The 22,714-nt window shown below is 33.9% G+C and overlaps 1 protein-coding gene across 2 annotated transcripts in view; it reads left to right on the forward strand.

Moving 5' to 3' along the window:
- Nucleotides 1-9,948: 9,948 nt before the first annotated feature.
- Nucleotides 9,949-22,714, forward strand: part of LOC132934179 (homeotic protein spalt-major) — an 80,510-nt gene continuing 67,744 nt past the window's right edge. For both annotated transcript variants that reach the window (XM_061000457.1, XM_061000458.1), the window contains exon 1: nt 9,949-11,079. In XM_061000457.1, the coding sequence (XP_060856440.1) occupies nt 10,929-11,079 (151 nt within the window). In that variant the 5' untranslated portion in view covers nt 9,949-10,928. The remainder of the gene's footprint in view (nt 11,080-22,714) is intronic.

Below are 22,714 nucleotides of genomic sequence, written 5' to 3' on the forward strand. Positions count from 1 at the left end.
TGCAGCACGAATATAATAGTATACGCCATGCAGTGCGACGCGTATTGTGTTGTCGACCGGACAGACAAACTGCGCAGTATTATATTACCATCGTGTTATTGGATTTTGAGTCGCTAATTTTATAGCGTTTTTCTTCCTTATAATTTACTCAAAGGTAATAATAATAATAGGTTTTGAAATGAGTGTACCCATAATATATCTTATAGATATAATATGTCCCGGAAGCCGGTTCATTTCGACATTCTTTATACATAAGCTATATTATATTATGCGCTAAATGTCCAGTAGAAAGAGTGAATTAAAAACCATTAAAATTACATTTATCAAGTGAAATATAAAACCGTTTATTCACACACCTATTTCAGGTACCCTCAATTAAGATGAATAGAATTCTTCAAAAAAATATAAGCGAACGGCGATATTGTATCCACGAGTTCCGTTAATGCCCCTTCAATTATTTATTAAAACGATAGGTGGGCCTAAATTCCGCAGACAACTATTTAGGTACACCATACGTGGTCCGATTAATGATGATAATAGAGTAAACTAATATTATACTTTGTATAGGTCGTAGCATATTTTTCATATTGATAATTGACAAATTAATAAACATTTCTAACGTTTTATTCTCATTAACGATTTGATATAATATTTAAAAAGTGCTACCACCACCGATGCAAAGTTAACTTACAGCTTATGAATTAAAATACATTTAAATGTTTAATATTGAACTACTGCAAGTATAGGCACTTATATTTTTGTTAGACGTTCAGATCGTTTTGATGAACAATATTGATGGGGTTTAAGGTAGTTACCGCAAATATGATTAGCGATGAAATAGCTTATTAGCAGACGTTGATTTTTAAAATTTTAATATCGTGCTGCTTGGAATACATGTCAAAGTGTCGTCAATTGCTCACGCTTTACACTGGCCACGAGAAACGGCGTACAATTATAATAAAGCTGAAACAATTTTGTTTTTGTCTGTCGTCATTGTACCGAAACATACTATACATATCGATTGACGAAGGGAGCAATAATACGTTTTCTCTTCAATACAAAAAGTCTACTTTTTAAAAAAAAGTCGATACGACAATACATTATATTGTTCTCTTGGCCGTGAAAAATATTGACTTCCAAACGGTAAAAAATGTATCGAAAAATAACCGTTAATCGCGTGTTCATCATAATCTAATCATGTTGATTTTTTTATTTTTGAATATAATATCAAATATAGGTAATAAATAAAAAAAAAACTGAAACTCTCAAAAATATTATTTTCCATCATTTTTATAATGAGTCATTTTGATCGGAAATTATGTACTTAAAAACTACGAATAACTTTCGTCGATGTTGGTTGGTCGGAAGAGAAAATTAGTGTAGTGCGTTGACGTCCTTTCCTCATATAATACGTCTGTGACACGATTATTTCTATCTACATTCGTATAAAATCTGTCTATTTATCGTGCCGCCGTAGGGAAATCGAGGGTGTTACCTGTATAATACCGTTGTATTAATTTTCAGTCGGCACAATTATTGCATTACAGAGTGCAAACGTCACGAAAAGTGCATAACAGATTGCTAAAAAATGATAAAAACTGAAACGCGTCCCGTGTAGTATATTATATTATATTATAATGCATTATGTATGCACATAATATTATATTATAGTCGATCAATATTATATTATTATTATTTTGAATTTCGAATACAACATGATCACCGGACTTGACCATTTTCGTCACGTTTCAGGTATACCTATAATATCTGTAACAGTCGTTCAAATTATATAATAAAGGCAGCATCAGAAATCGTTGCAGTCGATCCACGAGCAATATCGTCGGATTCAGCAGTAGCGGGTTTGACAAGACTTCAAGGCCATGGCATAGAAAAAAAATATACGAAAAAAATTGTTTTCGTCCTCTTGTGCCGAACACTGTCATCCGAGCGTACTTATATATAGGTATGTTTTATTCTTGTCGTTTTTTAAAACTTTTATTACATTATATTTTTTTATATAATTTCCATAAATGATTATTTTTCAATATTTACATATTAAATGCAATTAACATGTCGGTCGAGGGGAGGTGTTCGCCACAATCATCCCCATCAAAACCGCCACTTACCGGGCATGCGCGATGCTTGGACCGTTTTGTTCTCGTCAGTCGTCGGCGACGACCAATTTTCCTGATTACTGTACACCGGAAATTTATATATATATATATAAATATATCCATTATATACATCATATACAAATGTATAGTTACCTATATATTATGTAGTACTGTAGTAGTTGTAGTACCGTGTACATTAGTATTCCACCAACTTGGCTATATATAGTTGTTACGATTCTCCTTTAAACCGTGTCATGTGAATTGAATAAATTATGCGAGCTATGACTTTGATATGCTGCATTTTATATTTCTTTGTTCTTTATTTTTTTTTTTACCGTTTTGTTTTGTTTTGTTTCGTTTATTTTTTTACTTTTTTTTTTCTATATTTTTATATGGTTATAATTTAACCGGAATGTTTACAAAATGTATATCTTCAACATTTGAATATTTTCAGCACAGTTTATCATCTCCAGCATGGGTATCTACGCGTACCTATATATATATAGCTACGGCTATTGGCTATAATACGCCTATACATATCCTGAAATTATGTTATTTAAACCATTCATTATACGATGTACACGCGGCGTACCTACCTATTGGCTATTATTATTATTATGTATTATTAGTATATTATATGCGCCTGTATATTTTAAACGTATAAATTACAAAATATTCCGACCGTATATTTCGACCGTGAACACTGCGATATAGGTCGACATAAGTATATGGAGGTGATTATAGGGAGGTGAGATAGGTATAACTATATTATAATACACTGCTATAATATATACATAATATTATACGTACTCGTATTTGCGATTTCAATAATCAGACGATTAATTATATCATTAGTCCTCTCAACATAATTTATACCTATACATAATTTAAGTGTACGCACACGCCAGCTATGTGTATGTAGTTCGTCTCTGCTGAGGTGTACGTGCGCACATGGGTACATATATTATTATATATATATAGGAAGGTAAACCTATTTAGTATTTTGTTATTGAAACGTTTCTAGATAATATAATTATTATGTGCTTTGAATATTATTAAATCTACTGAAACAGTGGCTGTCAAAAAGTAAACGCTTTTTTTTTTTAATTGAATTTAAATTTTAAATTATTTAACATATAGGTAACTCTAATTTTATTGATCTTCGTTAATGTTGTCATGATCTAAAAAATATATCCTTCGTTCATGTATAGAACCATATATAGAGGTTTACCATCATTACACAATATAGCACTAAACGGATACATTATGCGTGTACCTACGGCAATTATTATGACTATTATGATGGACATTATACATTAATATAATATGTACCTATATAATATTATATGGTAATGTTATTTTTCTCGATATAATCTTATATTGTTTCAACAATTCAGATAATATAATATTATTATAATATATTCTAGTGACTTTCAAGTTATAGGTACCTACAAAATGTACAACCTACATAATATTTAAATTTAAAAAATAAACTTTTTATTGATACACATAGGTATAAACTATATAGGATATTATATATGTTCACTATTCAGCGCGATGAACAATATACACCAATACGTATATCTACATAAAAAGTTTAAATTGTAGTTAATGCAATAGGAATAGGGTGAGTATAACTGAATAATATTTAACTTTAAGGGCAGAATTGAAAAAACTCGTTTTACACTAATATACCTACTATTTGAACAAACTTTTTAAACGAAACAATTTGTAAAACAAATTTCATTGAATTTAAATATATAATAGATTATAACAGGTTCTAGATTACGCATATTATTCACAAAAGTAAACCGTTTTATATACATTATATGAATGCTGATACTTGTATTGCATACGATGCATTATAATACATATTGGTACCTATATATATAATGTAGGTGGTCGCCAGTCGATGTAGATCGCCGCAGTTTTGAATTCTCAAATTCAACTACGAAATATATATAAGTAATGCGAATTCAACTACGAAATATATAAGTAATGCGAATTCAACTAACTACGAAATAGGTATATAAGTAATTCGAATTCAAATTTATTCAAACCCGTCGCGTGCGTTTAAAAAAGGGCGGGAAGGTATATGCACAGGGGATTAAGACAAAAATAATAATAGCGAACGCATTAAAACCGTGTATAACGTATATATTTATACTTATATAAATAATTTATATAATCGTAGGATTTATTTTTCCAACTTAAATTAAATGTATTTTTTTTAAATTATTGTGTGCTGTACTGCTGTGTAGTCTTGTGCGATTTATGTACAACTAAAATAATTGTATTATACCCACTATAAAATAATTGCAATTACAATATAATGCGTGTATAATAATAATATATGCTGTTCTCGTATCTGCGATTACGCATGTGATAATAAAACAATAACGCATGCGCAGTACCTATGTAGCATTGTATGTAGCGCGTGTGGAATAAAAATGATTGTACAATTTTCCAATTTGTTATTTTATATATAGTTAACTATATATATAGCCATCCTACACGGTTCCATCCAATACGACTAATGGTAAAATTGAATCTATAACCCGTCGTTAATTTACAAACAATAGTAAGAAAAAAATAATTAATAATAATAAAAATGATTAATTAATTTAATTTGAATTTAAAGTTGCTTATCTTTAAAAATAAATAGCGGTATATTGATTCATAATATATAGAATTAGTTAATTATAGTTATTGGGAGATTTAATGACAGTATTATGTCAACATAGTCATTTTGTAAATCTATAACCGAAATGGGATTATATTTGCACTGCAGAGCACTTATAAAAAATATCACATAAGATTATCGATACGTCGTATAATAGATTGCATTGACGGCACAATGTGTTATATAGGTATATACATAGACGGTTGTTTGATCCGAATCAGACTTATGAAAAGTTTTTGTCCTGGTGCGAAGACGATCAATCAAAAAGTTATCAAATGCCCCTAACTGCACAATTCTATATATCATACCAACCTATATATTATAGGGTTCTAAATTACGAGCGATGTGAATTGTATATGATAGGTATACTATACATAGGTATTATACCTATAATTGTTTTCTATATGTACGAAACGTCTATATACCTACTTCGTGGTTCGCTACAAATGTTAAACATATTATAATATATTCAGGTGACATATATACGTGTTGGATATTCACCGCACCTTTATCCGCATGCATCACATCCCTATAGTTGTTATTTTCGATGGGTCTACTGACAAAACAAGACATGTTCACCCCATTTCATAGTTTTTTTCTACGAGCAACCTGTGAAAAATGCATAATATATACAGCCTACAGCCACACAAGGCACTAAGATTTTATATATATATAAATACGTCAACTAAGACTATTAAACTGTATAAAATCGAGTTATCCCCTAAATTGAAATTCTTGTGGTAGGTATAATACCTACCTACTTTATATACGCACCACTCAAAACCTATGAATAACAATAATTGGTCTTAAAGTAGGTATATATACATATAATATTATATAATTGGACAGTTCAAAAGTTATGATTTTGTGATTTTACATTTCGACATAAACGTAACGTAAAAACAATTAAACTTGTTGCTGATCTGAAAATTCAACTAAAAACCGTTAAAAATACCTATATATATATATAGTATATACATATATACATACGACATGTGCAAATGTTACAAAAGTCTTTAAATAACAAAATGTTCAATGTGCTGGTGTTCAACTTTTCTAAACAAATGAAACACTATACAGGGTGTTTCAATGCGTTTGTTCTCAATTACTATAGTAATATATAATATTCACTGTCTAGAAACACGGCTTTACCCGCTTCTTACTTTGTATAACTTTAACAGATACAAAACTATTTGTAGTATATATTTATATAATATATTGCAGTTCGACTTTTAACAGATTTAGGTACATCATTCAAAAAACTCTATAAATTATGTATCTTAGATTTTTAAATAACAATTTTAGATTCAGAGCGGAGCGATGAATGTATTGATTTTACAATGATGATGTGTGTTTTTTCTTTTTGTGTCTGTCATCACTGTTTGGGGCATCAACACTGCTTCGATTTTTTTCAACAGTATCTTGTTCGATGGGAAAGTGAATCCAGCTAGTGCAGTCCATATTTAAAATTCAAAATTCATAATCGCAGGGAAAAACAAAACAAAAATTAAGGAAAAACGATAATTTTACGCAAAATAGGTTTTCAACTATAAATATAGCCAACTAAGTTCATATGCATTCATATATGTTATTTCATCCGTTTAAATTCTTAATTTCCGTTAAATCGTTAAATTTTTTTTAATTTATAATGTTTGTCTCCACATATTGTGCATTTTACGGTTATATATTTTTTTTGTCATATATAATATGTACTTATATATAAAAATGTTAAATTGTTCGCGATGATTAACAAATTAGATTTATGTAGGTATATACTTAAGTCATGGTATATACTATATCGATTAATATAACCTAGATATTTCTCAAACATACTGTTCATTATTATGTACTCATTTTTCTATTTATCTTTGTATCTATCTATTGTTATTTTCATATTCTATTGCTCTGTACATATCACTATTAATGTTTCTTTTTGTTAAAAAATATTAATGTTTTAATGCCAATAACCTTTGCTGTTGCGGCTTATGTAAATAAAAAAAAAAAAAAAAAAATACTATATCGAGTACACAGACAGTATAATATAGTGCTAAGATATTATAAATAATAACAGATTTAAAAATCGAATGCCTAACAGGGTACCTAATATATATTATTCCACTGCAGGTACAATTATAATGTATAGGTACACAGGTGAGTATATAAAATGCGTAAATAATAATTTTTGCACTTTTGAACATAATATATTGCAAAGGTTAACCTATATATTGTACGTGTGCCGCAGCGTGTATCATGCACATATGCATATAAATTATAATACCGCGCGCGTGCATCCACATTATATGCACTTGCATATATATCATTAAATAGTTTTGTAGCGACTATATAATATTATACAGTACATATTATATAATATATATTATAAACATTATATCTACACATATATAATATTATATAGTATATAGTTAAAATTGAATACACGAGTACCTACATATTATTGTGTAGGTATTATTAAATTTATAAACATATAAGCCGTATAATGACTATATATATATATATATATATTATATATTATGGTCGGTATTGGAATTTGCGTCATTTATAAATAGGCCCTTCGTTATAATTATATACAGGTACCTTTTGTTTTCCCATATATACCCACTCAACTGCCTACATATACTTACATGTATATGTGGTGTTTTGCTGCGCTGCAGTGTTAGGACTTTTTCAATTGAGTATCGCTGTAGACTGTAGTGGAATTACAAATTCCATAACCCCACCAATTGCTAGAGCGCTTTGGTTATAATATATTATATCATATACATATCTATCTATGTTATATTATGCAGTATAGGTACCTGTACGGCAATTTGCAAGATAATTATTTTATAAATAATTGTACGTATATTATAGAATGTTTGCTTATATATATAAAATATATTATACAGACAAATTAAAATGAAATTAGTTTCATAAATAATAGGTTTAACTTTACACCAGAGTTGTATAATAATACTGTACCGTATACCGTATAGTGCATACATTATTATATAATGTATTAATGTATACCTAGTTAGTACATAGAAGGTACTTACATATAGGTATACTCGTTAGTCGTTATTAGTATATGCATATATAGCATATTACGATATGTCATAATAATCATATAGGGTTGTGTTATTATACAGAGTATAAATTTATATACATGTATTTTAAACTGATTATACGCACTAACTATAATCGATATATTATACTATTCCATGTAAAGGCCTAGGGTATATAACTATAGATTTATGTAATATGTTTTATAAAGTCAAAAATAATTAAAATCGATATTTACTGGGTTGTTAAGCTGCTGGTTATTGTATGAGTATATACTTTTTAAGAAATATACAAATAGTATATAATAATATATACCTATATAGTACACCTATTATTACGTTATAATATAAAGTAAAAATAGTTCGATATCGAATGAACAAAAACAAATTGGAGATGACCGGGAGGGGGTGATTTACGCATGCACTGTATAACTGAATATTGTAATATGTAACATTTATAGATGCGCCTGGTGAAAATATATATTAATGAATTCTGATTTATGAATTGATATAGATAATTATATTCAACAATATCAAAATCAAATTTTAACAATTCTATTAATTATTATATTCTATTATGCGCATAATGCATAATAATACAACAATTATTGTGGGCTGTGGTATATTAAAACAAGAAATAAAATGATATAACAGTGAACTACAATACATCATCGCGTCGTGTTGGTTTTGCATTTTTAATATAAAATAATACTTTCCGCATCAATATTATTGTTTGAACTTTGATTGGTAAAAACTACGTATTTCGTGTCGAGCCACCGACTTACAATATACATAATTGTAATTTTCAATACCTAGGTATATATACAATTGTTTTAAATTAGTTTGTTTTTCGGACTTTAAATTAATTTTGTATCCACCTCTAGGTATATCTAAGCAGTATACCTACTTACGTATAAAACTATAATTATAATATATAAAACAATTTATAATAATTTATATACATTTATGATAGGTAGTTATATTCTATATACTAGCTATACAGTGATGTCGTTTCAGCTGCACCTATATACCATATTATATATAGTTGTACCTACATTAGTGAATATATATTTTATACGAAATATACGGGAACACTTTAAAATATAACGGCTTCATACTTAAATATTAGCTATACATTATAAAGAACCTGTAAGTCAGTCGAATATAAGTTTGTAGAAATATATTAGATATTTTTCATCATTGCAATGAGCGTGATCTTCCGTATTTTTTTTTAGATTTACGAGTGATTTACCATGATAAGATATTTAAATACCTATATCTATATAGGTGTTCAGTAGAAATTCGGAAATGTGTTTTATGCGTTATCACATTATAAATATATGTTGAACCAAATGGTTAGTTTTTAAATAACGACGCGGTGGAAGTAAATATGTTGCAACAAATCGAGTATCATCAATCAAAACGCACGAACATGATGTATCTGCAAGCATACCTACGGTTAATCGAAATGACAAAACAATTACATTTTGTAGATGGTTGCACACCGTATACATGATGTTCGAACTAAAACTAAAATACTAAAAAAAAATGCGCGTTATGTAGGTACCTTGACATTACACATTTACACATCGTCTCACAGCGCAGACCAAATTGCAAGTATAATGTACCTACTCTTATACGATAATTTTATAATTTAATTTTAATTTTAGATACCTATTACTACAGTCGGATGGCAATTATATTAATTCGTTGAGGGAGTCACGCGCGCGAGTATAAAGACGACGATCTTTATAATAATAGAGGTGGCATCGGTGGCGGCACGCGGCGTCCGGAAATTAATATTTTCTTTCATTTTCCGCGGCGGCGCGGCGGCGTTACCGTCGCCACGGCGGCCACCGTCGCCGCGCCGTCGTCGTCGTCGTCGTCGGCGGCGGCGGGGTTCGTCATCCATTGGACGGGACGACGAGCACGCCCACCGGCCGGCCACGACCCCCACTAACCCGGCCCTCCGCCGCCGCTGCTGTTGCCTCGGCGGACACCGTGGCGGCGAGGAAAAGGCGCGCGCGTCACCACCGCCACCGCCACGGCCGCCGCCGCGACGTCCCCCGTCCGTCAGTCTCGTTCGGGCGTGCTTACCGGTCGGTCGGCCGCGATCCATCTCTCTCGCCTAGCGCCCGTCTTCTACACGCCGCCTGCCAGACCGCCAGCCCGTCCGTCCCCCCACCGCGCTGTCCGCACGCACGCGCAGCACACGCTCTCTCGCGCCCGACGTCGGCGGCGGCGGCCCGAGCCGAACGCACACACACGACAACGACGACGCGCCGCGAACACGGGCGTCCCGGCAAACCGTACCGTCGTCTCACTCGCCACTCCGCTGCCGAACGAGTCGTCGTGTTCGTCTCGCGCGCGCGTGCAATTCGTTTTTATTTTTAAACAACGTAATACAACAGTGGTACATTATTTTTTTTTTCAATTATTTTTTTAATTATTACGTACATTACTTGTAATTATTATTATTATCGTTATCATTATTTTATTTATATTATTATAATTTTCATCATTACCGTTTTGCTACAACGGACCACCGCAGATAATATTGTAATTTCGTCGTTCGAGTGGTAGCAGGTGATTTTAACGTTTTCTCGCGTCTTACATTATTTTTTTTTTTTTCAAATTATTGATATTTAAATAATATTCGCCAGTTTTTTTTTTTCGTTATAATTATTTTTTGTTTTTGTGTCTACCGCGTACGAACTATAACGGCACCGCCAATAGTATCGACGAAAGTCGACCGGCGCCCGGCAGTGCAGGTGCCGCCCTACCTCGACGAGAGATGGGTTTCCGCGGCGGCGACGAGTCCGATGATGCCGCCGCGTTTGGTTCGTAGTGTCCGCGTGAAGTAACAGCGGCACTTCTGTTTTTCGCCATCATTTTTGGTTTTGCACAAGGCCAAGCAGTAGCAGCATCGCCACCGAAACTCGAGACACTTGTTCCGCGTAATTATCAATAACCGTCATAATCGCAATACACACGATAAACGTAAATCCGCGCCGACCGTCATCGCGTCGCTTATTCTCGTATCCGCAGAAGAGCTCCATCACCGTCGTCCGCATGTCCCGCAGAAAGCAGTCCAGACCGGTCAAGGTCCTCGAGGACGGGTCTGAGGAAGAGTGCACCAGCGGCATCTCTCACGGAGAACCAGGCGCGGCTGTCGTTGTCAACGGGCATCACGTAGCTACGTCCACGCGTCGATTCGACGACGGTAAGTACCTACCTATAAATAATAGAACTTAGTACCTGTTCATCATAATAGTATAATATCCAATATTGTATGACAGTTGTCTGTCAAGTCGTCTTCGGGGGGGTGGGGGGGCTACTATGGGGTGCGTTAGGGGCACACGCACACACACCACCGCGTACGGATTTTATTGCCCGACGCGCGTGCCAAACTTTTTGGTACGCGTCAATCACTCGTGTGATTATTTCAGGTATAGATACCTTTTCGTTTTGAGTCTCCGTCATCGCCGCCGCCGCCGCCGCCACCGCGATAACCCGACAGTTTATAAAATATATTTTTAGATAACCGTAGGAAATATCAATGCAATTATCACTTAAACGATCCTAAAAGTACCTTTACATTTCTATAATATAATGATATCTAAACAATTATTTTGAACACTCGTTGAAATGTTCACTCGTGTAGGTACGTAGTCTTTTCAATTTTCTGTTACAGAAACTTAAGAACATATTATTATATCACATTACAATTCATAATATTTACCTACAGCGTATTAATAATATCTACCGCACAGTCGGAATAATTATCGATTTTATAATTTTATTGTGATAGGTAATAGATATTATACAAAACTATCTCTAATATAGCTATATCTTGTAAAACTTGACAAGATAATAAACTTATTATCCCCTCAAACATTGTCATTCGCGTGTACTATTTTAATCTTTGAATCAAAACTGGTGGTTACAATAGTTGCTGGCAATACAATTAAATTGCCGTGGGTTATATTGACATTGTATTGCTAAGGTGTATCTGTATCGTATGGAAAGTGATTAAATGTTATGTTTGAATTATCAACCTGAATTTAGACAATTAAGACAAGTAATACATTTAATATTTTGAATAAATATTTAAAACATTATTTTCAAACAATTTCTGTATAAATACCCTACATAGGGTAAATAAAATAAATAAAACTCAAAAAATTAAATTTCAAAACTAAAACATAATGAAATAATAAATACTTATTTTTAGAGAAATATTTGTTCCAATGTTTTTTGTACAATGCGCAGTTATGGTTATTGTAATTCAATTAATTTCTATATTATAATTTATGAATGATTATGTTTTGGTAATATTACTGATATTACATTTTTGACTATTAACTTTTGTAAAATACTCCAGTAAAAATTACTTCAGATGTATAAATTAATTTGCTATCTTGTAAAACTTTATTAATTCATGATAAATTCCACACATTTTATATTCTGAACTTCAATCTGACGGAATAACTTTATTCACTTATATATAAATAATATAAATGAATTGTTTTCGTGTCCCAAAAATTGCGTTAGAAAGTTTTTTGTTTTCCATTATATTTTAGTATTTTACCCTGTACAACTATATGCATTGTTAATTCATTATAATTCAGTTACATCAAAATCGAAAACGATAAAATGTTCCAAAAGTTATGCCGTTGTTAAAATTAACTCACGTCTTAATAAAAAATTATTTTCTTAAAAAGACTTATTATTAATCAATTACGGCTAGAAATTTGTTTGCTCGAAACTTAGTATTTAAGACAAAGTTCATTTTTTAGGATTAAATCCTTATCAAACGAGACATTTAAAAATAAATAATTATCATGAAAAATATAATTTTATAGTTGTTTCTGAACAAACCGATATATATATGCACACAATATAATATTATTGTACACGGGGAAATGGTTTTGAATATAAAAGACACTATCGCGGCACATACTCGTCCCGAGCATATACATTTTTATTATACGTCGGGGCGTGTATATGTGAAAAACCGTTTTCGGTTTTTGTTTTATGTGTTATTTACACTCTTTCTGATGCGTCCAGCGATGACACATAATAATAAACCGGAGCGAGGTTTGGAGTTATAATAATAAAATTCGTTGTGACCACAACACGCCATACAAATCTCATAACATAACATAACATAACATACACACACACGCATATATATATATATATATATAAATTCATCGCTCTTGATATGTATATGTGTGTATGTTTGCGTGCAAGTGTACGGCGGCGGGGAGGGGACGGACGAAAATTACGACTCGGACTCGTTGAGTAAATCCATGAAAACTATACTACAACTACCACTACTGCCCTGTTGTTACTGCTATTACACCCGCGTATAAGAGAGTATATGGTGTGTATAGGTCCTATTTGTGTTATTCGTCCCAAGGGCATGTGCGGTGCAGGCAGTGCCTCCGTCGCCGCGACGATGACTTTATTCCGTTCGCCGCCCGCACGCGCGCTCACCCACACCCACACACGCACAAACCCGAGTAAGTCCGTGCGGGTTTGCCAGTGTGTGCGTACCCCGTGTATATTATTCTGATTTCACTGTGTTCCGGCACATGAAGTTAGTATATGGTCTACGGGGCTGCTGCCGTGGATGCCGATATCTTTTTCTCTCTATATTTCTCTCTCCGTCTGTCTCCTCCGAAATGGTGTGCAGCATATATATATATATATATATATATGATAGGGGCGAGTTTTCCCACCGGGCTCGTTTTTTTGCGGACTTTTATGGATAACGCGCGACCGGTCACTATATGTGTATATTCGCATACACACACACACACACACACACATACATATTATATAGTGGACCTGCAGAAGGAGAGGGATGGCTATCGGTCTTTATTACAAAACTATATATACACTGACTTTGTATTATATATATGTTATATCATATATATTGCTACTGCTGCATGTCATATACGTTCGAACATTTATAACACGTCTTCTTCTCTGGTAGGTACTAACCTCACCGCACACACCACTGCCGTTTGCCTGTTTAGTACCGAACTTACGCGCCTGACGTCCGAAAATGACACATATAAACGTATAGCCTCTATCATCTATATTATTTAGTTAATTGGCTAATGATTTATCCCAGTTTTTGTTTTGCTTGGTCGTGTTTCTGGTTTAGTATTCCAATGTACCCACATAATAATAATAATCATAATAATAATAATATGTAAGCATTTGATGTGTATTTTATTATTATTCTATATTACTATATATACCTGTAATACGCCTCGAGACACTCTTACATATTATTATTATTATATTATACATGCGCACAGCTGAACAAACCGACCGAACTGATAAAATTGTATAATAGTATTATAATGATTGCGTATGTGTACAAAGAGAAAAAAATCGATTCGATTGTTACGGACGGGGCAACTGTGACATAAATTTACATGTCCACCATGAGCAGACCCGGGAATTTGTGGAATTATAATAATATTCATAAATCAATCAATTTCGGCGACGACTGGAGACAACAATAGTACATATAAATAGTAGCGACAGAAGAATTCCCACCGCGATATTTTTTAAATTTTAATACCAGTTTTATATAATAATACACGTAAAATTCGATCCACCGACATTGTGTTTTGTTTTCACATGGTCGTGTGCGTTAGTGTCTGTGCGTGTGCATGTGTGTGTGTGTGTGTGTGTGTGTGTATTATTTTAACAGTTTATGGACACGATTTTATTGAAAGAACTATAAGAATAAGTGTTTAAAAATCGAAATGCATTGATGCAAATAGCGTTATTTCGTTTTCGGACGTGCGTGTGTGTGCAAGTGTATTTTATGTTGAGTGGGATAATTTTCCACGTTTCCGGTGTTTCCGTAAAACAAAATAAACGACAAAAATTTTTTTTTGCCCAAGACCGATCACAACAATAGAACGAAAAAAAGATATATATACGTGTGTGTTCGTTACACACGTATATGTATATATAGGTATATTATATGTGTACAAGTTATAAATGTTTAGCGTGATGATGACTTGACGGTTTTCATTCATGAAACGTCGACGCCACCAGCAACAGCAGCAGCACTATTATAATAGGTATTGGTACCTATATATATATAATGTACCTATGACGCGCGTGTGCATTGCGCGTCGTGAAACCGAGTAAAACGGCTCATCGGTGGAAAACCGATTCTCACATTGCCCTCTTGAAATGCGCTGCAGTGGTGGGGAGGGAGACGCTTAATTTTTTTCCGATAATATACATTTTATATTATAATAACTATGGGTATAAATCGTCATGTGTATAGGTATATATTATTTTAATATATATATATATATATATAGGTATCGACCGCCGTAGCGCGTTGTTTCCTCGCGCGCGTCGTCGTTTCATTCATAAAAGAATCGTGGGAGTTTTTTTTTCCTCCTCTAGGACGCTTATTGGAATTAAAACGCGCGCACACCGGAAAAAGGAAAAGGAGGAAAAAACGGTCTTTAAGAAAAAAATTATATTACGCGTTGCCGCCGCCGCCGTCGCCACCGAAAGACATTACCCATATAACAGGTATATCGTACTATACTACTCGGCGGCGGCACTGTAATATTATTATTATTATTATTATTCTTGTGTATATTTTATATCGGTATATATATATATATAATATATTTTTTATATTTTACTACGACTATTACTATTATTACTATTACTACTCGTACTAGTGTCTGCTAGTCGTCGATCGGCCTACCGCGCGGCGCGTACCTATGGTTTGTTTAACAACGGAGACGACAGAAAAACGCGTCCGTGTACGTATACCGGTCACGCACGGATTTCGTCTACGTCGGCGGGAATCGATTACACTCCTCTCGATGTATATACGACGTGGCAGTACTCTTCCTAAATCCTCCACGAGATCACCAAAGACGATCCAAAAGTATATGTATAGGAATAAACGCCCGGATATGTATCCGGAAAAAAAATTCCTAATCATTGATGACAGTATTTTTACATTTCTCTTATTGACCGCTGTATAGTCCTCTACTGGTGCAAAGGGGTATCTGCTGTGTTAACGGTAATTAATTAGCAACGATGATATTATTATTATTTATATATTAGTATTATATACCTATTACATATTATTATGCCGCGCGAAAAAATTTAATTTATATTCACGTTCTTCGCCGTCGTCCTATCACCGCGATATAGCCGTACAAATATATTTTATATATATAAATATAGTATATATAAACGATGGCACGGCTAGCGAGGGAACGGTGACGACGTGTGTTACATTTCAACTAAATCTCATTTTTAAGTATCTGTGGACCACCTTTGTATAGACGTGATATTATATATATGTTATATTATGTAACGTGCTTTATATGTAGATAGTTAAGAACAACTAACCATCGCCGATTTACCCATCATACCTAACAATATCGTTTTAAGTCTGAGTACTTATATAAGTATAGTGCTTATGTGTTTATACGAATGGTACTAAGCGGTCTTCAATCGTTTATCACATCTTTAACTTGGAATTCTCTCTTAATGCCGCGAAACCTAGTGAAAACCCCTTCCAGACCAGGTATTTTAGTAGGTATAATAGTAAATATGTAAAATAGTATATGTAGTGTCAACGTGGTGTTGGGTTGATGTGTAATTGAAATGGAAAAACATTATATGTAACATTACATTCAAATTTCATAAATATTATATTGGGGTGTTGCAGACTGCAGTATTTAGACTAGGTTGAAAAAGAAATCAATTATCGCGCATCACCCGCGTTTAGGCAGCTATAGCGAATCGGTTTATAGTCGTTTCACTTGCTGCTGCTGCTGTTGCTGTTGACGAAGATAAAATATATTAAATTTTACGTTTTATATTGTCAAAGCGTATACTGTAATACCGTCCTCCAGGCAATAATTATTAAAACACTTGTACTCGCCCACATTAAAAATTCTTCTATCGTTTCTGAGGACGACGATTGAATTTCGTGTACCATGCATTAATTTGTACCAAATGTTTCAGCGATCCGTCGCGCAAATCATCGTCTGTTTAGATCTTTGTTTTCGTTAAATTTAATTTCTAGATGAAGGCACATACGTGATACTTATAAAACGTACTTGCCATGCAATTAATTAATTTATCAAATAGTAGTTATAGATGCCTTTATAAGTATATATATTTATATATACATAACATAATATAGGTACTCTGTGTATTTATGCTCACAATGCCATCGGCCAATCCAATTATGTGTAATTGAAACGGAAAATGAAAAAAAAACTGGCTCCCCATTGCCGTTGCTATATTTATTCGTTTTATTTCTACGTAACTTCTCAATAATTTATCGTATACATATATATATATATATATACAATATGTATTTGTGTGCGTGTGTGTGTCGATATAGATATATATGTTTATAGGTAGGGGTCGATATAGAATTTATTTTATATATGTATAAAAAAACCACACATTGATTAACGAGTAATACACATGTTTTATTTTACGAGAACAATGATGGTACGCGCATTACAATAATAATAATAATATGTGACGAGATCGATACACAAGCGTGCAGCGTTGTTATTATTAGGTATAACTTCCTCTTGTGGTAATAAGATAGGTTGGCGTTTTGGTTGTGTCTTTGAATTTGTAAGATATTAAAAAAAATTAAATATTACTTTAAATGCCCAACAAAATTATGAAATATAAATTGTTTTCATTTCGGTAATCCCATGGATTCATGATACAAATATCTAAGAAGATAATTAAAAGATACATTGTATGAGAAATTTTAAGTCCTGCAGAAGTCGATTATATAATTAATTTCCGTAAACGTGCTGCACCTTGTAAAATGATAGCTGATATTATAGTGAACAGTTGAACTGTTGAGATTTTGAAGATTCTGGTCCATATCACGATTAAAGATATACCTACTGGTTGCCATCGGCATCTGATAAGACTATCAAAAATTATAACCAGTAGCGTTCCAAGCGGCAGTATTACAATGAACCGATTATAGATATATACAGGTGTAAAATTAGTTCTAAATGTCGACACTCATTGTCGAGTGTTGACATCTAGCGCTAGTAGTTCATTTTTTCAGCTGTTTAATGCAGTGACTTTGTAAATCAATCTGAAAACCGTCTACCTATTATAGGGCGATGTGCAACCTGTATATCTTTAATCGTGGTCCATGATACTGATCGGTCGTATTATTAACAGCATTTTTTGCTCTAGTTTTCACGCCCACGGCATTTGATATATCACCAGCATTTAGAACCCTAATAGAATTATATCTCATCGGAATCGAGTAGTAGTGTATAAGTGTGTATATTACCTGCTGCATGTTATATTGTTATGTATTATAATATCGAAAAACGTTTCACCGATTGCCGCCGATCGCACCGCAAACACGACAATGCCCGCCGCCCCGCACTGCTATTGCTGTGTTGCGACGACAATACGCACATTTTACAAACGTACCTACACGACGTGTCTATTATTCGAATAATAATAATAAATAAATAATATTATAATGGCGAGAAAACCGCGCACACGACATATCTGCTGTGTACCCCGTCGACCTCGTTTGTCGGCGTGCCTTTTCGAGAAAAAATGTGTATAATATAATGTATAATTCACGCCTCTCCCGATACTTATAGGTATATACGAATACGATGTAATATATTATAACATTATTGTCTCGGCTTAGACCCTTTCTACCAGTCTCTACAAGTACCTACTTCACGTTCTAAAAATCATATCGCAGGCAAAATTATTTTGTATATTACGTTTTTTTTTGTAATCTGAACGATTTTGCGCTTTTCTTTTCTGACTTGTTTCATAACTCCACCCCGACATTGATATCCTGACTACCTACGTTAAATCACTTAAATAATAAAACTATTTTAAATATAAAATACCTATAGATAATGTATAATAATAATAATAATGGTTAAAGATAACACTACAACTGAGTATACTGACGCACATAATATTATTTATTTAAAACCGTTGTTCGGATGTTTGGTTTTTTTTTCTCGAACCATCTAAAATCACGTCATTTGCACATGTTGGCGTAGTAGACTATTTCCGTGGTCAATAATAAATGTAGGTAAAAAAAACTATCTGTGTACAACAACGGACCCACCGTGTTTGACTCGTACACTTTTAAATCACTCTGTATATACATACCTATTACGAAAGTAAATAATAATAATATAAAATAACACACGACGAATATTATGATGATGGCGTACAACAATAATAAACAGCTTTTGCGCGCGCGCGTATATTAGGGTACACGAGTGGCTTATGCAAGACAGCGGTGATGTTGAGGGGTGGGAGGGTGGGTGGGGGAGGGATGGATGGCGTCGAATTTGCATGAGCCTCGTTTTGCTTAATGGACTCGAAAATTATACGTATATATATTATCCACGCGGGGGGAAAGGGAAAATAAAGGAAGGAAATAAGAAAGAAAGAATGAGACGCAGTGTGAGTGTGCGGGGGGGGGGGAGGGAGGGAAAGGGGAGACGACGATTTTGTGAAACCGTTCCTACACGCTGCCGCGAGGCTGATGATGTAAAATGACATTTATCGATGGGGAGGAGACGCGCCGCCGCCTCGGAGACGATGGCAGTCGCTTGATAATAATAATATTATAATGTATTACACTGCGAGCGCATTTTCTCTCCGTCTGTCAGAGTCGTCGTCGTTATACGTACACTGAATATTAAATTGTAATGCCAATTTAATCGCCTCCTCCCGTCCCCCGTAATTCGTATCGTAAATAACACAAAAATAGAATATTTATTATGGATAAAAATCGCGCGTTCCCTACAGCGCGCAAACGTTGCGATAGAAAATAAATATAATATCGATGACGAAATCTCTTTAAACGCCGCCGCCGCCGCCACCTCTGAGTTTTTCGTCTTTCCTTCTTTCTTTAGTTCTCGAACCCATTGTAACGGCAAATTATTGTGAAACGCGCGATCGTCTGTTGTCAATTGTCGCGAAAAGCCGCTGTCACCATTGCCTATTAAACGTAGCGTTTCTTTTTTCTCTTCATTCCAGATGTCTGATTTCCTATGTGTATACTGTATACCTAATATATTTGTATTATTTATATCGAAATTAAACGAATTATGAGGTATACATATAATAACGCGCGGTTCCTCTCAACGTTATTGACTTGAAAAAAAAACAAAACTCGTTCAAAAGTAAATTGTCAAATTGAATTTTGGCATTTTGTACAAAATATAATATTATATACAAATAGAGACATGATGCCACAACATTTTCAGTACTTTCGTAGTTTATTGTATATATTATCGTGTATTATTATACTTGGGAAGTTTCAGGAACCATTATGAGCTTAATGTATACAGTTTTCGGAATTTAATATAGCTTAAAATTATCGAGGTGGAACTTTCAGAACCAAATGGCTCAATTTCCACGGAAGTGCACTATACATTTTGATCGATGGCATTAGCCATTATAATAGTATCATTCTACTAGTGTCCAAAGGATGAAAATATTTAAAAACTTTAGGAGTTTTATTACTTGGCGTATGAAAAAATTTAATTATAATATAATTTATTTGTAAAATAAATTCAAAATAACCCAATCTATTCTGGTCTGTAATCTTATATTATTTATATAATACTTGTAAGCTACATAATATTATAGTCCGTGTGTAAGCCTACGATATCATTATCAATCATGTACGGAAATATTGTGTACCTACGGTATTATCGTCTCATAAAAATTGCATACATTTAATTTGTCCTTGAACTTCTGCCGCCAGCGGAGTTTGGCGTTTGCAGCGGTTTTACTTTTACACGCGCGCAACATTAAACAACGTTAAACAATATCATTACTTTTTCCTCGATAAAATAGGAACACATAATATTTTCCTTGTACTCTTATACAATGCACGATTTGCACGTCGTTATTAGTTATAACTAAGCTACTGCGATAATTTCGGTGGCGTGTACATTAATAAAAATTATCAACTAAATATATCTTTAAAACTATGATAATCGTACGTCACACGTTTATGATATCAGATATCCCGTATATTGATCGTATTGTAATGTTCTCAAAATCGAGCGCGTCACACCGTCACATACAGGACCGGCTCAGGCGAAAATAGTGAACTAGGCAAAATCAAATTTTGCCGCCCCTAACAATATAATATTATCAGTATTTTGAAAATGCCGCCCTCTTACTAAAGTGCTGCTTAAGTGCCGCCCTAGGCGTATGTCGCCTACCCGGGCCTGGCTGCATAGGTATAATTCGTGTTATGATGGATACTAATAATAATATAATAGTCGCCGTGAAAGTCCTATAATCCGTATTCTACCCCCACGGCACTCGCGACTCCGCACAACCGCAATCTGCACATACCGTGTAGAAGATACGCCTACACACGCCAAACCAATTAGTCGCTCACGAGCCTGTGAGCACTATTCCACCTATATACATCTATGTATGTGTTATATATATTTATACTACCTATGTGGCTATATATAAGTGTATTTACTCGATTAAGGGTTGACGGTATATTCGTCCGTGCCTATTATACGTATGTTATATACGAGTGCAATTTAATAAACGAACCTCTGGCACGTTTTCCCTCACGCTGAAAATAAAATATTTAATGAAAACTCGTTTATTACCACGACCACGTCTCGTATATAGGTACACCGCGTATATAATAATAATAATATATACGTATTACGTATTGCGCGGGCCAATATCATTAAAAAATAATAACGCTAATAACGGTAATGTTTTATTTTTATACCAACTCGGCTGTATATTATACTACTATATAGCGTACCGCACACCTATAATGCGTCCTACACACATAAATATAATATCCCGTGGTATGTTATAGTAAATATCGAGTTAGACACCGCGTCCGATATAATATTCTGTATACATATCTATATTATTGTCGTTATCATTACTATGATTATTATTATTATTATTATTGTTTATGTTACTCTGCTGTCGTTGTGTAGGTGAGGTGTGCGCACCAACTGTATACGATAAACAATACGCGCCACGGTTTCGTGGTTATAACGAGAGTTATAACACTATTACACATTTTTCACTATTCGTGACGGCGGCACCACCCTGCTGTGGGTATGTATGTGTGTATATATATATACATCCATACATACATACATACGAACGTGTGATTTACTCGCGCCTGGCACGCGGTGCTGTGTTTCAATAATAACATATCCCATTTCTACACTCGGAAAAGCTAATAAAAAGCTACTGCCACTCGTCGCCACTCGTCGTGTAATATATATATATATACACACACACACACACACACACACCGCTCAGCGTATATACCTGCAGCCCCCGTCACTCCCTTGCCGCACGCATCCCACTCCCACGCCCAGAAAAGTTAATCACTATTTATTTTCATTTGACGAAGAGAAATTCGTAGCGGGCGCTTTTATATTATTATTATTATTATTATCATTACTATTAGTATTATTATCGTTTTACGCGTTTAAACTATTGCAGCGGTGCTGCAGGTGCCTCCGCGTTCGTGTCTCCCGCAATGTACGCCGCGTTATAACTACCTATTGTACACACGACTCGATGAGACTTAATTAATTTTTGTGCGCTTACCCACTCGTCCGATCGCGTGCCCCGTTCCAATGACCCACGCGAAGAAAGCTCGTCGTTATAATAATATATACATCAATAATTTGTGTTATATATTATTATTATGTACACACACCGCTGTTAAAGACATTATATTATTACTATTATTATGACTATTGAGTGTGGTATCACCCGTACAA

This window comes from Metopolophium dirhodum, chromosome 1 (genome assembly GCF_019925205.1).
Source record: "Metopolophium dirhodum isolate CAU chromosome 1, ASM1992520v1, whole genome shotgun sequence".
Lineage (NCBI taxonomy): Eukaryota > Metazoa > Arthropoda > Insecta > Hemiptera > Aphididae > Metopolophium > Metopolophium dirhodum.